Raw genomic sequence first — 21,074 nt, 5'->3', positions numbered from 1 at the left:
TATATTTTGGTTTTTGGGCCACACCCAGTAACGCTCAGCGGTTACTCCTGGCTATGTGCTCAGAAGTTGCTCCTGGCTTGGGGGACCATATGGGACACCGGGGGATCGAACCACGGTCCGTCCAAGACTAGCGCAGGCAAGGCAGACACCTTACCTTTAGCGCCACCGCCCGGCCCCTATTTTCTATATATTTTTATATACTCATTTTATTATTTTTTTTATTTACCTATCTACTTCTTGTCGATTTCTTTGTTTTGGTGTGGTTATTGACGTTGTTGTCCCCATTTATATTTATGATTTTTCCTTCTTTTCTTTTCTTTCTTTATGTGCCCTGCCATGTTTTTTATCTCGAGACCAAGGCTTTTTTTATGGTGCTTATCGTTATTGTTGGAGAGCTCACTGGATATTTGAGACTTCTTTTTGTACTGTTGGGGTGTTTCACCTTATTTTTCTCCTCGTCTCTCAAACCATGATGAGAGCCTCTAGATAAGGATTCCACCCATTTTCGGCATATTAGATTTTTACCCCAGTTTATTTCTTTTCTCTTCTCCAAACAAAACCGCATAACTTGAACTATCTTAGTCCTGCCTCCCAATTAGAGGGGAAAATAAGGGAGGCACCAAGACCAAACACGTGCAAGACTACTAAGTAGTAAACTAGGTACAGAGGGGACCACATTTTCTAGCAGCCCCGGGGGGTGAGGGAGGAGGATATGGGAGGTAGGACGAAAACGGAGGTGTAGGGAGGACAGATCAGTGATGGGAATTCCCCTGATTTTATGTAAATATGTACCTAAAATATTACTGTCAACAATATGTAAGCCACTATGTTCAAAATAAAAGTTATATTAAAAATTAAAAAAAAAGAAAAGAAAACAAGTAATAGAAATCCTATACATTTTCGGGTGAACTTTTGACATTTAATGAATCTTCACATGGAAGTTGGCAGAGTTGTTCTTTCTGGATGGATGAAGGAACACAGGATAAGGGACAGGAGCGGAAAATTTTTTGTGCTTTGTAGCTTTCTAAAATCTGGATTACAAACCAGGAGCAATAAACAGAATGACTTTGAAACAGAGTGCATTATGAAGCTGTCCAGCTATACCAGACATACCCATTTTGCCTTCCTCTTTTATATTTGAGAGAGAGAGTGAGAGAGAGAAACTTTAATGGAAGATGACTCTCAAATATAATTACTTGGTCTTTTAGTTCTCTCTTTATTATCATAGGAAACTAGGGGTGATTTTTTTTTCCTTTCGATTGCAAACTCATTAAAAAAAAGAGAGAGAGGCTCATAATGAACAATTTAATTAAATTGGTTTGGGGCTTGCCTCAAAAGCTTAAGAAGGTATTAATATTCTAATCAAAAGTCTTGGGGAAATATCTTATAATTTACAAAGAGAGGAAATCTCTTTGGCTTGTTTATAAGGACCAAGAAGCTGCCAAGGAAGAGAAGGTGACGCACACAATAACCAAGAGTGGCTAAAAGGCAGGATGGTGACAGAAGCATGGAACTTCCCACCTGACTCAGGGCAAATATACTCAGCTGCTTAGGATCTTTTTTACCCATAATTTGAAAGCCAATCCCTTGGTATTTTTAGCCTTTTAACAGCAAGAGAGTTTACTTTTAATGAGCATTTTCTCTCCTCTCTCTCTCTCTCTCTCTCTTTTTTTTTGATGTATAGTTGGAGAAAGTTGATTGTTTTTCAAAATAGTAAAGGTTCAAATAAAACCTATTTATTGAAGGCTTTCTGTTTGAAAGGTCTACCTGGTGTTTCCCCTTACATCTCTGAATCCCTGAAAAAAATTGGCACAATGAGAATCTCTGTTTCCATTTGGTACAGCTCATGATACTGAAGTACAGACTGAGAAATAAGGTGATTTGTCCAGGGTCACATGGCTTTGGCAGGTGAGAGTTTCATCACAGAATTATGTCCCCTAGTTCTATTTCTTCTTCTAGAATACTGTGTTGTAGAATTCATGTAAGCATGGAACTTGTTCATAATTGTTGCCAGAAGTAACAGGAGATGGCACCCTCTCTCCCCCACTTTGTCAATATTCTACCATTATTTAGAATCCTGCTGGGAAGAGAGGCAGAAGAAGCTACCATGTGGGGTTCCTAGTAGTCTCTGTCTCCTTCCTACAGCTATTCCCAAAACAATATTCCTCGACATTCACCCTACAAAAGATCTTTATGTTTTCCCCTTTCCTAACATCCCTGCTTTTAAATCGAAGTCTTAGGCTGCCAGAAACACATCCAGTTTTGCAAAATTTGTAGAGCAGAGAAGGTTATTTCTCATGTGCTGCTTCAGATTGTATCTCCTTGTCTAGGTCCACCTATTCAGACCCTACAACCCCAGCACAAAGTTTTGAATATATATATATAAAATGCAAGAACCATTTCCCACAGATGGTGCATGATGGGGATCAGTATCATAAAGGAGGAAAAACAATAAGTGAAGATACAATTTATTCTCTGCCTTGACTGGCTAATTGGTTAGCATCCTTTAATTTTAGTTACTCTGTTCCCTGAACATTGTCCCCAAGTCTAGAGGATGCCCTCATGTCCTCCACCAAGCTGGTGAGTGATGTACACCAAGCCCCAGTACATTGGAGAAAATTTAGTTAGACTGAAATATCTCAGAGGAGAAGATGTGCCTTGATTCACTTTATATTTCTCAGTCCCAGCACTGAGTGGTATGCCAAGAACTGTGGACTGAATGGATGTCAGCCATATTTGTATTTCTTTTCCTGTGCTTACTCTTACCATTTCTATCATCTAAGACCCTCTCCCTCTTTCTTTCATCCTTATGAGAATATTGATTCCTCTACAAGAGAGAAAATTTCCATTGTGATTTACAGTAATCATTAATAGCAACATTTTCTGCTAATAGTATATTCAATGGTATGTCCAGAACATCCCAAGAGATCTACTCCATAAAGAAGAAATACCTCTATAAAATGTCTAGCTATTCAGAGAAACTCTGTATAAATTAAAATATTTATCTGTATACATGAATGGGAACTCAAATGAAAGGTAATGCAGTTGAAGTAAAAGGTATTTAGAAATGAATACTTTCCAAAAAAAGCTTGCTTTCTTTTCAGATTCTTATTAAGTGTTGGTTTAAGTTGAGTCAATGAAATTCTGCAATTTCTCAAATCAGAAGTAATAGACCTAGCATGAGTTGTATGGATCAAAAGCCAGGCCAAAGAGACAGTGCAAGAATTAAGAGCATATTTTGCATGAGACTGACTCCAGTTCCACCCACAGCACCATACAGTTCCCTAATTATCACTGAGTACAACCGTTTGAGTCCCCAAGCACCTCTGAGATGGCCTTAGTAATGCCTGGCACTAAAAAACCCAAATGACACCACATCCTTGGAATCTTTCATTGAACCACTGAGCCAGTGGCTAAGAATCATCAGAAGTTCCTGGGCCTCCTTATCACTACATGGGATGCACCCAAAAATTTTTTTAAAAGAGCTTTTTCCTATTCTGAGGAACCAAAGGATCTTCATGCACCAGGTTTTTCATGATTTGAGTGTCCTTGTATCTAGGTGAAGCAAATATTTACCTTCGCTCTGGTTTTCAGCTCTGAGGTTTACCAGTTTCTTCTAATCTTTGAGATTCTGTAACCTTGACATTTTCCGTTTTTGCCTAGGCAACATCCAACTGATCTCAACTAGCTTTAAAAACAAATAAGGACATCAGTCTGTATTAAGATATAAATAACTTCAAGCTACTAAATCTTTGATGAAGCACTTCGTTTCAAATAGAGAATGTTTATTTACCTAAATTAATTTATTCTTTTAAATTAGCACAGTTTTAATCACTATAATCAACTGATCATAAAAGTCATCAAAGTTCAGGAAAATCCTTCAAGATGAGAAAGAAATAGATGAGACCTTCTTGGGAGTCTAGTTCTAATTTTTATTAAACATTACTTATTTTGTCTTTCATTTTATAAAACAAGGGTTTATTGAGTGCCAAGAATTATTACTGTGTATGAGTGCATGTGAATGTAGAACAAGTGCTTGTCCCCGTTTTTCTAAGTTTTTGTTTTTGTTTTGTTTTCTTGTTCAAAATGAGGCTCAGGTTAACAATGAATAGTTTCTGTTTGGGATGGAAAGGCATGTAAGTGTATGTCATTGAACCCCATAGAAATTTGTCTCAGGAGTATTTACTGCTTTTTAGCTTTGTGCTACTCAGTCTATTGTACTTTTTCTCCCTTATCCATTTGGCATCTATCAGAAGCCTCCTAGAATGTCCAGACCTCCACTGGAAAACAGGGTGTTTCCAAAAATGCCTTGCCCTCAAGCACCTGATAAACCAGTGAGAAGAGAGCAACCAGCTGTGGAGGATCATGGGAATTTGGATATTCAGTCACTTTGCACACCAATACCATAAATTGACCCCTATTTTTACCATCTTACCTAAATTAAAAATTCTTTTTAGGAGAGCTAGCACAGCGGTGTTTGCCTTGCAAGCAGCCGATCCAGGACCTAAGGTAGTTGGTTCGAATCCCAGAGTCCCATATGGTCCCCCGTGCCTGCCAGGAGCTATTTCTGAGCAGATAGCCAGGAGTAACCCCTGAGCACCACTGGGTATGGCCCAAAAACCAAAAACAGAAAAGAAATTTTTTTTTAATTTTAAGAGGAAGACTCCAGAGAGACAGCACAGTGTTAAGGCACTTGCCTAGCATGTGAACATTCTCAGTTCTAATCTCTGGCATCAAATGTATTTTCCTAAGTACCAACAGGAGCTATCTCTGAGCACAAAAGTCAGTAGTAGTAAGCCCTGAGCACAAGTGGCCATGCCCACTCTCAAGGAAACAAGAAGGAAATGTAAACAAAAAAGGCAGATCAACAGGTCATGATAGAGTGGTATCAAATTTTTTATCCTAAGAATCAAAGTTCCTCAGAAAACATAGTACCCAGTTGTCCAGAAAAGTCAGAAACCATGATCACTTATTTTTGGATGCTGCTGCTCCCAAACTAAAAAAAGAATAAGTATTTTTAGATAATATAAGGATGCACAAAAGGAACAGACACTATGTGGACACTATGAAGTCAAAAACTTGGAAGGGAAAATAGCTGCCTACTTTGGGGAAACAAAGTAGTCACTTCAGGTCACTATTTCCTATAAGAGGCTGGTTAGACAAATATCTCAGGCCATCCCAGCATCGTTTTGCATCAATAATGGCACTCTTATGGGGACATGTAGCCAGTCAGCGCTCTCCTAGTCAAGAACAGCTTTCCAAGGAGGAACAAACTGTGCCCTTATTCATCTTCCTTAGGACACTGTGACAAGAGGAACATACAGTCATGCTCATCTAACGACCCACTTTTTAGTGTCATACCTCTGTCATCAGGTTTCCTTGCTTGAGAGTACCTAGACCTCAAATTCTGCCTGACCCACATCTGCCTAAATGTCATTTTCAGGTTTTCTGGTAGACTCAAATCTGGGGCAAATGTTGGGTTTTCTCTATCAAATAAATAAGTAGCTTGATAGTTAATTATGCGGCCTATTGAAGCAAAGGTTGATAGATAGATAGATAGATAGATGATAGATAGATAGATTAGATAGATAGATAGATAGATAGATAGATGATAGATAGATGATAGATAGATAGATAGATAGATGATAGATAGATAGATAGATAGATAGATAGATAGATAGATAGATAGATAGATAGATAGATAGATAGATAGATAGATAGTAGATAGATTTGTGGGCCTCCAGCCTGAGCATCTGATGCTTCTAAAAGTTCTAAAGAATTTCTTCACTAAGTTCTAAACGTTCTAAAGAATTTCTTCACTATAATGTCTCTAATTCTGCACAAAGACATCTTTTATTGATAAGCATGACCTAACCTGCTTGTTGGACACCTTTGTTACAGAAGCAGCTTGTTTTGGGGTTAATTCTTGAAGTGATAGGCAGGCCCCAAAATTGGGAGGATCAGCCTTTGGCCAAGACTAAGAAGTTAAAGAGATCTCATGGGGTGTAGAAAAGCATAGTGAAGGTATTAGTCCTCAGAGTCATAAGCCCTTCTTTTTCCTATTCATCCTAAATCACTCCCACAATGGCCAATCCTCAGCTACCCAGACACCATTCTGAATACTTAAAGAAGGATACTATTACATTTTTTAATGATCTTATTGAAACCAAAGCAAATTACAAATCTTTTACAGTAATATTTAAGGTTCAGAGTGACAATGAATCAGGGGCATTCCAACCATAATTGTTGTCCTCCCTCCACCCCTGTTCCCAGCATGCATTCCAGATCTCCCTCTTTTGCCCCCTGGGCTCCTAGTATAACGTGTCCCCTTTGTGGGATACTATTAATTTTTATACCTAAAAGGAAATTGACAGATGAAAGGCAAACCTCTAAAATATAAGAAAGACAAGCATCACCCTTTGGAATTAAAGACAAATACATCAGCTTTGTTTTATTCCATGTAAAACTCATCATCTAGATCATTAAGTTCAGTCATATTTTTGATATTTAAAGTATTTTTATAAATTTTTTTTTGAAATTAGGATTTACTGCTAGATAAAAATGCCAAGGATCTAGGACCCACTTCTGTTGATCTTGAGAATTTTCCTCTGCCCAGAAAGCACTATCTTCTGTCTTAAAAGTACATGTAAGTGTAAAATCTTAGACCGGCTCTAACTTCTTCCCTTAAGATGAGCATTGACTTTCTATATTTATGACTGAGAAAGAGAACAATTTGTTTACATGTTGGAAGCTACATTTTTTTACTTTCATTTTTATTTTCTCCAGGTGAATTCGGTAATAGTGCCTGAGACTAATTGACCCAGGAAATCAATATGATGCTCAACGCCTCTACCGAAGACGGCATTAAAAGAATCCAGGATGACTGTCCCAGATCCGGAAGGCACAGTTACATATTTGTCATGATCCCCACTTTATACAGCATCATCTTCGTGGTGGGAATATTTGGGAACAGCTTGGTTGTGATCGTCATCTACTTTTACATGAAACTGAAAACTGTAGCGAGTGTTTTCCTCTTGAACTTGGCACTGGCTGACTTATGTTTCCTGCTGACTTTGCCCCTCTGGGCTGTCTACACCGCAATGGAATACCGCTGGCCTTTTGGCAACTACCTGTGTAAGATAGCTTCGGGCAGCGTCAGTTTCAACCTCTATGCCAGTGTGTTTCTGCTCACCTGTCTGAGTATTGATCGCTACCTTGCTATTGTCCACCCCATGAAGTCCCGTCTTCGGCGCACAATGCTAGTGGCCAAGGTCACCTGTATTGTGATCTGGCTGCTAGCTGGCTTGGCCAGTTTGCCAACAGTTATCCACCGCAATGTGTTTTTCATCGAGAACACCAATATCACCGTGTGTGCCTTCCACTATGAATCCAAAAATTCCACCCTCCCCATAGGGCTAGGTCTCACCAAGAATATACTAGGCTTCCTAATTCCCTTTCTGATTATTCTTACAAGTTACACTCTGATCTGGAAGGCCCTGAAGCAGGCTTATGAAATTCAGAAGAACAAGCCAAGGAATGATGATATTTTCAAGATCATCATGGCAATTGTGCTTTTCTTCTTCTTTTCCTGGGTCCCCCACCAAATATTCACCTTTCTGGATGTCCTGATTCAACTGGGCGTCATCCAGGACTGTAGGATTGCAGATATTGTTGACACAGCTATGCCCATCACCATTTGCATTGCTTATTTTAACAATTGCCTGAACCCGCTTTTTTATGGCTTTCTGGGGAAAAAGTTTAAAAAATATTTCCTCCAGCTTCTGAAATACATTCCCCCAAAGGCCAAATCTCACTCAAACCTATCAACAAAAATGAGCACATTATCCTACCGCCCCTCCGATCCTGGAAGTTCATCCTCTAAAAAGCCAGCCCCAAGGATCGAGGTAGAGTGAGACAACAAAGCCTGTGAGGGAATCACTTAGTAAGAGAAGGAGCAAGAGGAACATCCCTTCATTCCCAAATGAGCATCAGCTCTCGATCCTTGTCATAGGAACGTGGACAAGGTGGACTGAACTGATTTTTCTAAAGCTCTGAACAAAAGCTTTGTTTTTCCTTTGAAATCAAACAAAGCCACCATGCCGCATTCTGTGATATGTAGATGACAGCCACTCCAAGGGCATGTCAGAATGTGACTGAGCATGTGGATTTGGACATTTGCACTGGCAAGCAGAAATGCAGTTTCCCCCATCTGTTCCTACTCAATTATTCTTGATTCCTGCATGAAGGTGTTTAGAAAATGTGAACACTTTTGAGCTACATTTTTCAACCTTTTTCTTATTTTAATCCTTTCCTGACCTTGTTTTCTTCCTGTGGCACTCCTGTTCTACCACTAGACTCTCTTGGCTGATGCTATATACTACCATCCACTTACTCAATTTTTTTCCAGTGGCCCCCGTGGAATATCCTGGGAGCTCCCTTTAACTATTCATCTGACCCTCAATTGAGAAATTCCTTTTGGTGAATTATAGGAGATAAGAGATAAAGATGTACATAGTCCAATGGCATTAGAGATTTTGTGCCCAGTTTTTGTGCTTCTAGTTACGGTGGCCCTTTCATTTTACTACTATTACTAAGCACTTTGTTCAAAGGCAGGCAAAGAAGTAGTTTTCAAGTTCCAGAAGCTTTTGTGAAACTCAACCGTATCTTATTAGTTCATGCTCCCAAAACTTGCCAAATGCTTTATTTGTATGATAATGTGACTAAAGTGATGTATTAAAACTAGTGTAACTATAAAATTGACTTTTGTTCCCAGAGAGTTGTCTTTCCTGTGAAATGTGTTATATTTTATATCTGAAGAGTATCTATATTTGTGTGTAAAAGATTTATATCAAGTTTGCTTTATTGTTTTTAAAAGTATGTATTTTACCGATGTATGTATATCTATACCTTTATTGTTACTTAATTAAAAGCTAGCAAAACTGTATTTACATTAAAATAAAATAATTTTATTGTGACGTATTGAAGTCTCTATTACTTTAACTGAGGCTGACTTATTTTAAAATAAGGTAAAGAAGAAAAACTACACTCATATTTCCATTTAAATTTCCTTTAATTTTAACTTTTGAGTTCAGTATCATAGTTTACAATAATAATGAAGTTATTGTTTCATGGTTTCAGAGGATTTTACCAATCTCTCCACCAGAATGTAAAGAGATATTTAAATGTTGATACAACTGATAGTTTATATTTTTCCACAAAGACAAATTTTACTCCTTTGTACAGTGTGGATCAAATACATTGCTTTTAATTTTCCAGTTATTTTCATCAAAATGCAAAAGTTCTTTCCTTTGAAAAAGCATTAACATTCTACATAATCTTAATAAAACTTTTCTAGTTCTATGCCTGATCATTCCAGGAAATTCAGAAAATATAGAAAAGTTTTAGAAGGTCATACTTAGGGTGTGGAGCAATAGTGCAGCCATTACATGCATCTGACCTAGGACGAATCATGGTTTGATCCTCCAGCGTCCCATATGGTTCCCCAAGTCGAAGTAATTTCTGGGTGCATAGTCAGGAGTAACCCCTGAGCGTCAATGAGTATGACCCAAAAATAAAAAAATTTAAAAATTAAAAAATAAAAGGCCATATTTAATCTTTCTGCTCCAAAATTTTGATTTTTAACATTTGGACACATTTTATTCTACATATTTACTACCAATACGTTGGAGTTATAATGTGTATAGTACTTTGCATAAATTTTTCACTTAATTTGATAGCTTGGTAGCCTTCTATATCATAAACAGTTTTCAAAAATACTCAAAAAAACATAACATTTAATATACAAGCACATTCTGACTATTTTAGTTCTAAAATTGGAACATTCCTCTTTTTTCTGATATCTTTGGTATCATAATCTACATTGTAATGAAGATTCAAGACCTTTAAGTTGATAAATTCCACATATTCTTCTATAAGAAATACAAATGTATCTCCAGATGTGAACATTTTTAATATCTTTATTTACATAGGACTGAATATTTTTCAGAATCTGTATAACAGTTTACAGTACTGCAAACCTTGCATAATTATATCTCCAAATAGGCCTGTACTCAGAATACGTACGGTATTTAATAAGAAAATAAAAAGATACTACACGAAACCAGGTGCCACGTGCAAAAGCAGAGATAAAAATGCCCCAGAGAAAGTGCTGAAAAAAAATTTTCTTTTGGTTTTTGGGTCATACTCAGCAGCACTCAGAGGTTACTCCTGACTCTACACTCAGAAATCGCTCCCAGCAGGCTCGGGGGGACCATATGGGATTCTGGGATTTGAACCACCGTCCTTCTGCATGCAAGGCAAATGTCTTACCTCCATGCTATCTCTCAAGTGCCAGTGCTGGAAATTTTTGCTGCTGTGAGAAGTTGTCTCCACACCGTAAGTACCATAACTGCTTAAGGTATCCACCCAAGAACTGTGTTTTTTCTCTAACTCACTTTTAACAGAGCCCTGGGATGATAGGATCTGTGGATAAACTAGGGATAAGAAAGGAGGCAAAACATGCAAAGAATTATGTTGATTCGGAGACTCCAAACTATTGTATTAACATTCATACCCAAGAATAGAAAGAATTTGAGTGTAAGTGTGAGTTTTGTATATCTCATCATTTTCTAAAAAAAATTTTGAACTACACCCAGCTGTACTCAGGGATCACTACTGATGGGGCTAAGTGACATTATATATGGTCCTGAGGATCAAATGTAGACCCACTCTGTACATGATATGTACTGTGTACTTGCCCACTGAACTATCCATTAGTCCTCAAACTACGGCCTGCGGGCCACATATTGTATTTGTATCTGTTTTGTTTCTTCATTGCAAAATAAAATATATGCAGTGTGCATAAGAATTTGTTCATAAGTTTTGTTTTTACTATAGTCAGACCCTCCAATGGTCTGAGGGACAGTGAACTGGCCCCCCTGTTTAAAAAGTTTGAGGACCCCTGAAACTATCTCTTCAACTATCTTTTAACCCAAATTAAGGCACCATGGCTTATATGATTAATGATAATTGGCTTTCAGGTATATACTATTCCAGCACCAATTCCACCATCAGTGTCAACTTCTCTCCACTAGTGTTCCCAAATTTCCTCCCTCACCACCCTCAGCCTACCTCTTGAAAAACACATTTTTAGTTTGTTGTGGTTTAGATTTTATACTTTAAGTTTTGTTGACTCTGTAGTTTAGGTACATAAATATAGCATACCACCCCTCTACAATGCCAGTGTAGCCAGAGGTCACTGCCCCTGTCCTTATTACTTTCTCATACACTCTTTTCACAATCCCCCTTAATTTTTTCTTCCCTGTCCTTATTCCTATGCCCTAGGGTCAAGAATGATCTAAGTAGTGCCCTTTATTACGTTGAATTCCCTCATCCTGTTATTCTATATACTACAGATAAGTGAGACGATTCTGCATTTGTCCTTCTTTTTAAATTTCACTTATGTAATGCCAGTCACTGACTTCAAAGTTCCTTTATGATTTTTACAAATGATCACTTTAAAAAATAAATGATAGTGGAAACTCAAATTACAATGGAAACTTGCTCTGTTTAAAATCCTGCCAAGTCACTTTTATACTAGTTCATTTTTTATTCTATTGTCATCTAATTCCAAGTGATTATAAGTAATTTAAACCTTCTGAGACACTTGATAAGTAATAGCTGATAAGATTTCCAGTAGACAATTCTACTTTCCTTTTTTCCCACATCTTTGTCATTTGTCTAAGTGACACATTCCAACGCTCACATTCTTTTGTGGGGGAGCTGCTTCCCAAGCAATTCTCAGGGGATCAGGAAAGAGGACAACATACCTGACAATACTCAACCAACTGGGCCAAATTGTTCAATGTTCAAACACTAAAAATTAACTTTGGGTGGGGTGTGGGGGGAGACAATGGCCAGATATGAAGGTGTGGGCAGTGGGCCGTGTGGTTTTAAGGATAAAATTCAGGGCTTTGCAAGTGTCAAACATCACTCAAGTCCTGTATGTCACTTTCGTTTTAACTTTGTTATTCCATTTTGTGAAAGATTGAAAACTTTCATGATTAATCTTACTTTTTTAGTGAAACTAATTTAAGATTAAATGGGAAATCATTGGGTAACACTTGATAGTGCAGGGATTAAAGCTCTTGCCTCACATGTGGCTAACTCTGTTTATCTACCCTTGACATCACATAGTCTCCCAAGAAATTGTAGCAGTGATCCCTGAGCATAAAGCCAGGAATAAGGTCTGTGGGATTATGGCCTCCCAAAGTTAATTAATAATAATAATAATATAAGTGGAGACTACCATGATTCATTACTTATGAATATCTTTAGAGATTAGGTCGATTATTTTATGTAATTTTTTTAATTTATGCAGAAAATAATATGTGTCATAAGGATCAAAGTGTCCAGAAAATCTTAAGGAAAATAGATATAGTCCAACATAGATTTTAACTGTTGTTTACTACATAAAATATTCATCTTTCCTATAAATCTTGCATTCATGTGTTTTATAAATGCTATGTTGTTTACCAACTTGACCTGGAGAAGGAGAGCTATTTAACACAACTTAAGAGTTACAGTTCTCATTTCGAACAGCTGCTGAGTGAAGTAAAAGAAGTCGTTCTCTACTTATGCCTAATGTCTAAATGTGTCCCTGCCCACCTTAAGCTTGAGAGTCAGAATTTGTCTCTCATCATGAGATAAAATACAGAGATATAGAGCAGAATCCACTCTGTTCCTTCCTGCTTGACTGATAAGAATTTCCCTCCAGTGGAACCATGCAGAAAAGATACCAAATATCAGTTCTGAATTATCAGGGACCTATCTCAGTAAAAATCATGTGTTCTGGCCTCATGTGTTCCTTCTCATGAAAGGTTAAGATTCAGAGCATTCTGTACTCATGTGTGGTTGAGAGGGAAAATAGGAGAGAGGAGAATCTTTAATGGATGAGATGAAAGCAATCAAATGCCTGCTATTGGATATTGTTATGAGGAGAGGTGGCACTCCTATTAAAAAAACTCATGTTTCATAAAAAAAAACAACTTGGGGTGTGAAAATGAGCATATATAGAACCTGTAGTTGTTCCCATGGAGGTATGCTTCAAAGCAGAGAAACCCCATATCTCTTAGGCCAAGGGAATTCCCTGTCTAATTTTCCCAATACTTACTATGCCTATGCAAAAAAAAAAAAAAAGAAGCACAAAACCTTGCCACACCAGCCCTCCTTCCTTCATTTTATCTTTTCTTTTTCTTCTTACTATTTATTTTTTCTTTTTCTTCTCTTTTCTATTTTTATTTCTTTTCTTCTTTCTTATTATTTTAATTTTTATTTATATTTGTTCTCATGGTTATTATATGATGGTGGTTGTTTTTAGTAGCTGGTTTGGGGGGAGTTCTGGTAGATGCTGACTTTTTGTTTTTTGTTTGTTTGTTTTGCTTTGTTTTTACCATTCTTCTTTTAAATTGATATTTATAACCTCTAGAAGGAATCCTCCCAGTTGTTTTTGTTTTTCCAACAGAATCACATAACATGAATCATCTTGTTCTGCCTCATGAATTGAGGAAGAAAAAAAAATGGAGAATACTAGGACCAAACAGTTGTATGAATATTGAGTGGAAATAAAAAATTATCAGATTCAAACACCAAACCCAAAGCCAATGACAACAGAATCAATACCCAATCTACAACAAGCTATACATAGAGGGGAGTAGTTAATACTAGCAGACCAGGGGACCAGAGAGGGAGATATGGGATGCATGCTGAGAATAGGGATGGAGGGAGGACAACACTGGTGATGGGAATGGCCCTGATTTATTGTCACTATATACCTTAAATATTATTGTTACTGTGAAAGATTTGTAAATCACTTTTATCACAACAAAATTATTTAAAAAAAAGAAGTACTAAAGTAAATGTGCAGCTGTATAATGACTCATGAATATAAACACTCATGTTTCAAAATGCACACACACACACACACACACACACACACACACAAACACGCACACACATCAGAACAGAATGGACCCTGAACTAGTAATCAAAGACACAAAGTAAGCACCCCACACTACCTTTGAGCTCAGATTAGAACCTGTTTACTTATGTCTCCAAATCCTATGTTCTCTAAACCAATGGTTTTCAACCTATGTGTACTGAAAACAAGTACAGGTCTGTGTCTGTAATGGTAAAACTCCAGTGTGGATTTCCTAGAGGCTGTGGATTGCACCATGGCTGGCCGAATCAAACAAGACTTGTCGCAAAGATGTGCTTGTTTTACTGGAGAAATAAAGCAAGTTTGACTTCACGAAGGACTTTTCCCCATCAGTAAAAGCCAAAATTAGATGATAACAATAGCTTACAATGATGAAATTTACCCTTAACAATATTAAACGCCACATAATTCACATAGAAAGAAACTAATAAGGGCTTGAACAATAAAACAGCCGGTAGGGCATTTGCCTTGCATATGTCTGACCCAGGTTCAATCCCTGGCTTCCCAAGGGTCCCCCAAGCCTGCCAGGAGTAACTTCTGAGTGCAGAGCCAGAAGTAATACCTGAGCACTGCCAATGTGGCCCAAAACTTGAGAGAGAGAGAAAAAGAGAGAGAGAGAGAGAGAGAGAGAGAGAGAGAGAGAGAGAGGAGAGAGAGAGAAAGAGGGAGAGGGAGAGGGAGACAGAGACAGAGAGACGGAGAGAGACTGAATATTTTTTTAAAAAGACAAAAACCTTTAAGTGCTTAAATATCCTGTGATATACCTTTGAAGGAACACAATAGAAAAACATTTATGTGCACAAGAGATGAGCATTTAATGAATAGTGTCAATTTGGAAGCTAGTTTGCTTTTCTTCAAGTGTCAAAATGATGATGAGCTACAGCTGCCCATGGGCTTTCTTCTTTTAATTTCTTCCACGTTTTATAAAGCTTCTTTTGGAAAATAGAAGAAGATAAAAAAAAATAGATATCATGGTGAAATCACTTACTGAGTTAGGTCCTAGCTCATGGAACTTCTTTTTCAAGTTTGATAACGTTCTACTCAGCCATATGAGCATACACAGTTATTGGATAATTTTGAGAAAAATAAGCTTCAATTCTCCAGAAAGTACATAAGGCATAAGAGAAAGTACCCAGGTGTTAACAATAGTGAAAAAGCACTTATGAGTTCCCAACCAGAAAAGTGTCCCATTTGCAGACTCCTGAGCATTTGTGTTGGACACCAACCAGTCCTGAATCAAGGACTATCCCAGATAAAGATTCATTTGACCAGTGGCTTTGCTCCTGACAATTGTTTGTAGAGAAGTTTCTGTCACGTTAAATAAACACAAACCCAAGAACCACTTGGATGGAATCACTTATCCAAGGGATCCCCAGCACTGCATGGCCAATGCCACACCACATCTTTAGGTTCTGTCACTGTGTTGTCAACAGTTGGCAGAGAAACAGCAAGAGAAGTTACCAAGCTGCTGAGCATCATTTGGGAGGTACACACACACACACACACACACACACACACACACTAAGTCAACATATTTATATGTGTGTATACATGCTTAGTGAAAATCTGGCTCCAAAAAATGGAGAGTAACCAAGTCCTACGACAATTTGAGAATTGATTTTTCTGTGCAAAACATCACAACACCCTACAGACAATTCTTTTTTTTCTTGTGCCAGTTGGGATAAGTTGTCCATCAAAATAATTCCATAAAATCTAATCTTCATAAAAGTCATTATAGCTACTATTTATCAAATTCTTATTAAGGGCAACCTCAGAGCTCTCTGTTACTATGAATTGCATTATTTAATCTTCACCAAAACCTGGCATGCCAGTTGTATTATTATCCAATAAAGTCAAAAGAGGTTAGAAATTTTGCATAATTAGCATAAAGGAAACCTGACTGGCAAATGTTACAGCTGAAATCTGAAACCAGGCATCCTAATTCCAGAATTAGAGCACTAATTTATTAAAGTAGGTGCCCTGCAGAAAAAAATAAAGGCTTCACAAAATATGAGTTATATAGATATTGTCTAAAATATTATTCTATATCTACTAAAATAGGATCAACACAAGTAATATGTACTGTGTCATAAACTCATACTTTCTAAATTTCAAGTTAGAATTTTAATGGTCTTTGTCTTGAAAGTTGGGCTAGTTAATGGAAAGCACTAATTGACCTTACACAGCATATCACTGGATTTTACATTTATTGTAATTTGATTTTGATGAGTTTATATTGGATCTAGCAAATAAACAGGCTACAACTGCTAACTGTCACAGTAATTAGTTCAATGTTCTGGTACTTTCTGCAGCCAAGAATTTAGATAGCATTAACTAAATGGGAAGGAAGGAAATTCCTAAATTAATTTTCATGTCAAATTTTACTGCTTTACAAACTATTGGAATGATGTCCTTTTGGGGAAAAAGTTATTGTAAAATAACATTACATTCTGAGACAGGTTTCCTTTTACGGCATACAGTACATATTGGACAATAAATTTAGGTGATGTCTATTTTCATAGGATAATGAAGAAAAAAGCATAGTTATTAAACTGTGCCAATACCAAAAGGATAAAAGATAAGATTACAACAAGGAGTCTTGAGTACAGTTATATCAGAATTATTGCAAATGGTGCCAATATAAATGCTTCTCAGGACAGTCAGAAAACCGTTGCAATAACAGAATAGGCAGGTCATTCCCACAGTTCACCTCTTGCTTCTGGCTGCAGAAGATGTAGAGAAGGGTAGTGACACATAAAACACCTCAATGCACAGCAATTCAGCCACAGGCCAAGAAAATGACCCAGAGATGATGAAAGCCCTCTAAGATGACTCAGAGAGCAAAGCCAATATTGATGGGCAAATTGGACAGAGAGTGAAAACAGTGATCCTCAGCAGGGGATGATTTTCCTCAAGAAGTACTTGGTCATTCTGGAGATATTTTCAGCTGTCAAAACTTCAGGGAGAAGTGTGGTACCAATATCTATTGGGTAGAGGCCAGGGATGCTGCTAAACAGTCTGCAAGGTAGAGAACAGTCAGTCCTACAGAAAAAAATCCAAAATGGCGTCAGTGCTCTGGCTGAAATTTTCTGGGGCAGGGAAGGGGAGCATGCTCTTAAGCTGTGTGAATATGTATGGTGATAAGTAAGAAAGTGCGAGTCCCCTGACTTTATAACCTTAAACTGTTTTTTCCTCTTCTGTTGGGCTCCCAGTAACCTCAAGTTGCCTGGCATGTGAATCTTATCCAAATAGCCTTGATTTCAGTAGGAGTGTGGGGAGAAATTTTATCAAAAATTGCATTGGACATTTCTGGAGCTAAGTAGGTGAGTCTATTTTCACCTGCTTATAAAACTGCCCATTTTAAATTCACTTGTGAATATTAGGACTGCATACGGGAACAAATTCCAGCAGAGTGACGGAAAGCCTTTGGGTTATCACACAAGCGCATGCACACAACACACACCATGCACACACACACACACACACACACACACACACACATATACACTCACTCACTCACTCACACACACCAAGGGAAATAAAATGAAAGTGTGAATCTCAGAGGCAGCTTATCCTCAAAGAAGACAAATTTCCACAGGAATCTGTGGTCATGCATTCACTGCTAACTTCTCATTCTATAGAAGCTTTGTTATTGGAGGAGCTCCTAATAAAACTTTTCTTGAACTAAAGAGAAGTGTTTTATTTTTAATCTCAATATTTTCATAATGGAACTGGGAAACTTCCCAGTACAAGCATTCTGGAACAGAGAATTGCAACAACACTAAAGAAAAGGACTACAGAAAGGAACTTTGACACTGTAGGCTGGAAGGGACTCAGGGGCCATGTTTGAAAGAAGCAGTTGAATCTGGGCTGTTTGTAACTATGCTGAAAAGACATGGCATTTCCAGTTCTTTTTAGTGAAGGAACAGAAAACCAGGTTTCCAGAGGAAGTAGTGTTTTCTGGGTGTATGCACTCAGAGATCCAGTCACATAATATATTTGTTTTTGGTTTTTTGCTTTAATTGTACTTTTCAAACTGTTTTATTTAAGTAGTACTGATTTATAACATTTATGTAAATTTTAGGCATGTGTTCGTTATAGATTTTTTTTTTTTGGTTTTTCAGGCCACACCCGTTTGATGCTCAGGGGTTACTCCTGGCTAAGCACTAAGAAATTGCCCCTGGCTTGGAGGGACCATATGGGATGCCAGGAGATGGAACCACTGTCCTTCCTTGGCTAGCACTTGCAAGGCAGACACCTTACCTCTAGTGCCACCTCACCGGCCCCTTATTATAGATTTTTATGTGCATATACAGCATTCTTTCCCACCTAAAAGTCTGCTTCCATTCTTTGCTACACAATTGACCCCTTTACCTAATGTACCCCTCCCCAACTATACATTCCTGGAGACTAAGTATTAGTTAGGTTTTATATGTCCATTAGTTGTTGTTTTTTTTTTATTTTTCACATATGAGTAACATCATACAGCACTTCTTTCTCTGAGTTGTTTCGCTTAGTAGATCCCTGTCATCCAAAATACACTACATAGCTGCAAATAAGAGCTTTTATGCACAAAGAGACAACATATATATTGAGAAGCAAGGCTTGCCAACATTTGGGAGGAAGTGGGAGTTTGGATCTAACTGCCTGTGCATATTTAGTTCTTCATAAAAAGTATATATATTTATGAAAGAATAAAGCTAATTTTCACAGCTGAAAAACATCCAAAGAACATATAAAAGCAATATATGTGGTACCAAAATGGCAGAAAAATGTGACTGGGTGTATGTGTTTAGTAAGGTAATAAGGAGAAAGGTGACTGTAGTCAAGGAGCTCCAGAGCAATCTCCACTGACTAGCTTTGTGTAGTCAAGGATCTGGATCCCTTTTATACAAAGGAATTTCTCAGACCAAAGTTAAAAGAATGTCACCAGGGGGGAAAGGGAACATCATTGTCAGCCCTCCAAACTGCAGGCCTCCAACCGGCCTCGGTTTCTTTCATTTCATTAATCATAGGGAGTTCACCTCGATTTTGTTTTGTTTTTTTGTTTTGTTTGGGGACCACACCTGGCCATGCCCAGGACTTACTTCTGGCTCTGTGCTCAGGTCCACTCCTGGCAGTGCTCAGAAGATGGTATGCCTTCTCAGAGTCAATCACATGCAAAGCAAGCACCTTAACCCCAGTGATATCTCTGGCTCCATCCTCTTAACTTTGATGAGAAATAAAGGAGGCACAAAGTTTAGATTAGCTTGTTATAATGCTCTTTAAGCATAACAATATTGTGTCAAATGATAGGATTGCATCTTGCTTTTAGCAGAAGAATTGATAGTTCATTATGCATGATGCATATTTATCACAATTTCTTATCCAGTTCTCTGTCAATGGGTATTTGATTTTAATGTTTGGCTCTTATAAATAATGCTGTGAGTATATAAGTGAGGGGGTTCATTTACCTCAGCAAAATTGTATTTTTGTATTCTTCAGAGAAATACCCAGAGTGGGATGAGGAATCTCCATACTGTTTTTCATAATGGCTGCAATAGTTATTCATTTCTGAGAGACATTGTTCTTGAATCATAGTTATTTTTGTAAAGTTCTCTCTCAAAAGCCAAGGGCATGACCACCAGTTCCATGAAGGAAGTATAGTGAGTGCTTTCAAAGTGTTGCTGACAGGAATTAAAGCCCCTGGGATGCTGTGGGGGAACTTTGGGTCACTGGGACCTTAGATGAGATGGATTCACTGAGAAAGCTCAAGATCGCCAAAATCTTCTACAGAGGGCTGATTTTACATGTCCATGCTATCAATCTGTCCATTTATTTCCACTCTTTCCCTTTAGAAAACATATCCCTATATTCTATGCAGACTGTAGTATAACTTGTGACATGTTATTCAAGAATGAAAAACTTCAGTGACATATAAACACATTACACACATAAATAACATGTTTATGTCATTTAGCTATAACTTTTAATTCCAAAGTTCTCCATCCCTGTGACCATTTCTTTCTTGGTACCCCCATGCAACCCCCAGCTTCTAAATCTTGTGCTTTTATTTCTGCCTACCCCTGACCCCCATCTCCTAACACCACCTCTGGAAAGCAAGTCCGGTTTCTCATACTTTCTCTCCTAGGTGGGCTGATACACTATGAGAAAAATTTCAGCACACACTGCTAAGATACATAATTGTTTACCCCTTAGAGACAAGGCAATGATTTCCCACTTGTAAAACTAATAATAGAAAGCAGGAAATTATCTCAGGGAACAAAAAGTGTCATTATTTTATTTATGCAGCATTCATGCTCCTTTCTTTCTCCTAGTTTTCTGCCAATCTGGTATATCACTTCCTGATGTTTCTAATAGTGAATACTCCATTACAAGAAAGCAGGTACTTCCTTGTACCCACTGGTTACACTGTAAAGAGATCCATGTTCAGGGTAGCCAGTAACTCCTAAAGGATACAGCTAATAGATTTTTGTTTGTTTGTTTGTTTTTGTTTTTTGGGTCACACCCGGCGGTGCTCAGGGGTTACTCCTGGCTGTCTGCTCAGAAATAGCTCCTGGCAGGCACAGGGGACCATATGGGACACCGGGATTCGAACCAACCACCTTTGGTCCTGGATCGGCTGCTTGCAAGGCAAACACCACTGTGCTATCTCTCCGGGCCCCAGCTAATAGATTTTTAAGTTGAACCACCTTCCCCACATTTTCTCCTTTAAATCCACTCAATATATCCTTGGATTTCGTCTTTAAGAAGTTCTTGCATTCTTCAGTTATATAAAAAATATTTTAAAAAGTCATGTGTATTTTTTAAAATACCTATCATCATATAGCTAATACCTAGATGTATATTTTTGTAAATAATCCTCCTTTTGGGGCCAGAGCCATAGCACAGTGGGTAGGGTGTTTGCCTTTCAGACGCCAACCCAGGTTCTATCCCCAGCAACCATCTGGTCCTCTGAGCCTGACAGAAGTGATTTCTGAGCTCAGAGTAGCCAAGAGTAATTCCTGAGCACTGCCAGGTGTGGCAACAAAACAAAACAAAAATAATTCTATTTTTACCATGGAGGCTTCAAACTTAT

The 21,074-nt window shown here is 37.9% G+C and overlaps 1 protein-coding gene across 1 annotated transcript in view; it reads left to right on the top strand.

The window, feature by feature from the left end:
- The window catches only part of AGTR1 (angiotensin II receptor type 1), a 48,975-nt gene extending 40,539 nt beyond the window's left edge, over positions 1-8,436 (top strand). The window contains exon 2 of the mRNA XM_049785351.1: positions 6,787-8,436. Coding sequence (XP_049641308.1) covers positions 6,834-7,913 — 1,080 coding nt within the window. The 5' untranslated portion in view covers positions 6,787-6,833 and the 3' untranslated portion in view covers positions 7,914-8,436. The remainder of the gene's footprint in view (positions 1-6,786) is intronic.
- The last annotated feature ends 12,638 nt before the right edge of the window (positions 8,437-21,074 follow it).

This window comes from Suncus etruscus, chromosome 13 (genome assembly GCF_024139225.1).
Source record: "Suncus etruscus isolate mSunEtr1 chromosome 13, mSunEtr1.pri.cur, whole genome shotgun sequence".
In the NCBI taxonomy this organism is placed as follows: domain Eukaryota; kingdom Metazoa; phylum Chordata; class Mammalia; order Eulipotyphla; family Soricidae; genus Suncus; species Suncus etruscus.
The sequence above is the reverse complement of the archived record's forward strand: the minus strand, read 5'-3'. Positions and strand labels throughout refer to the sequence as shown.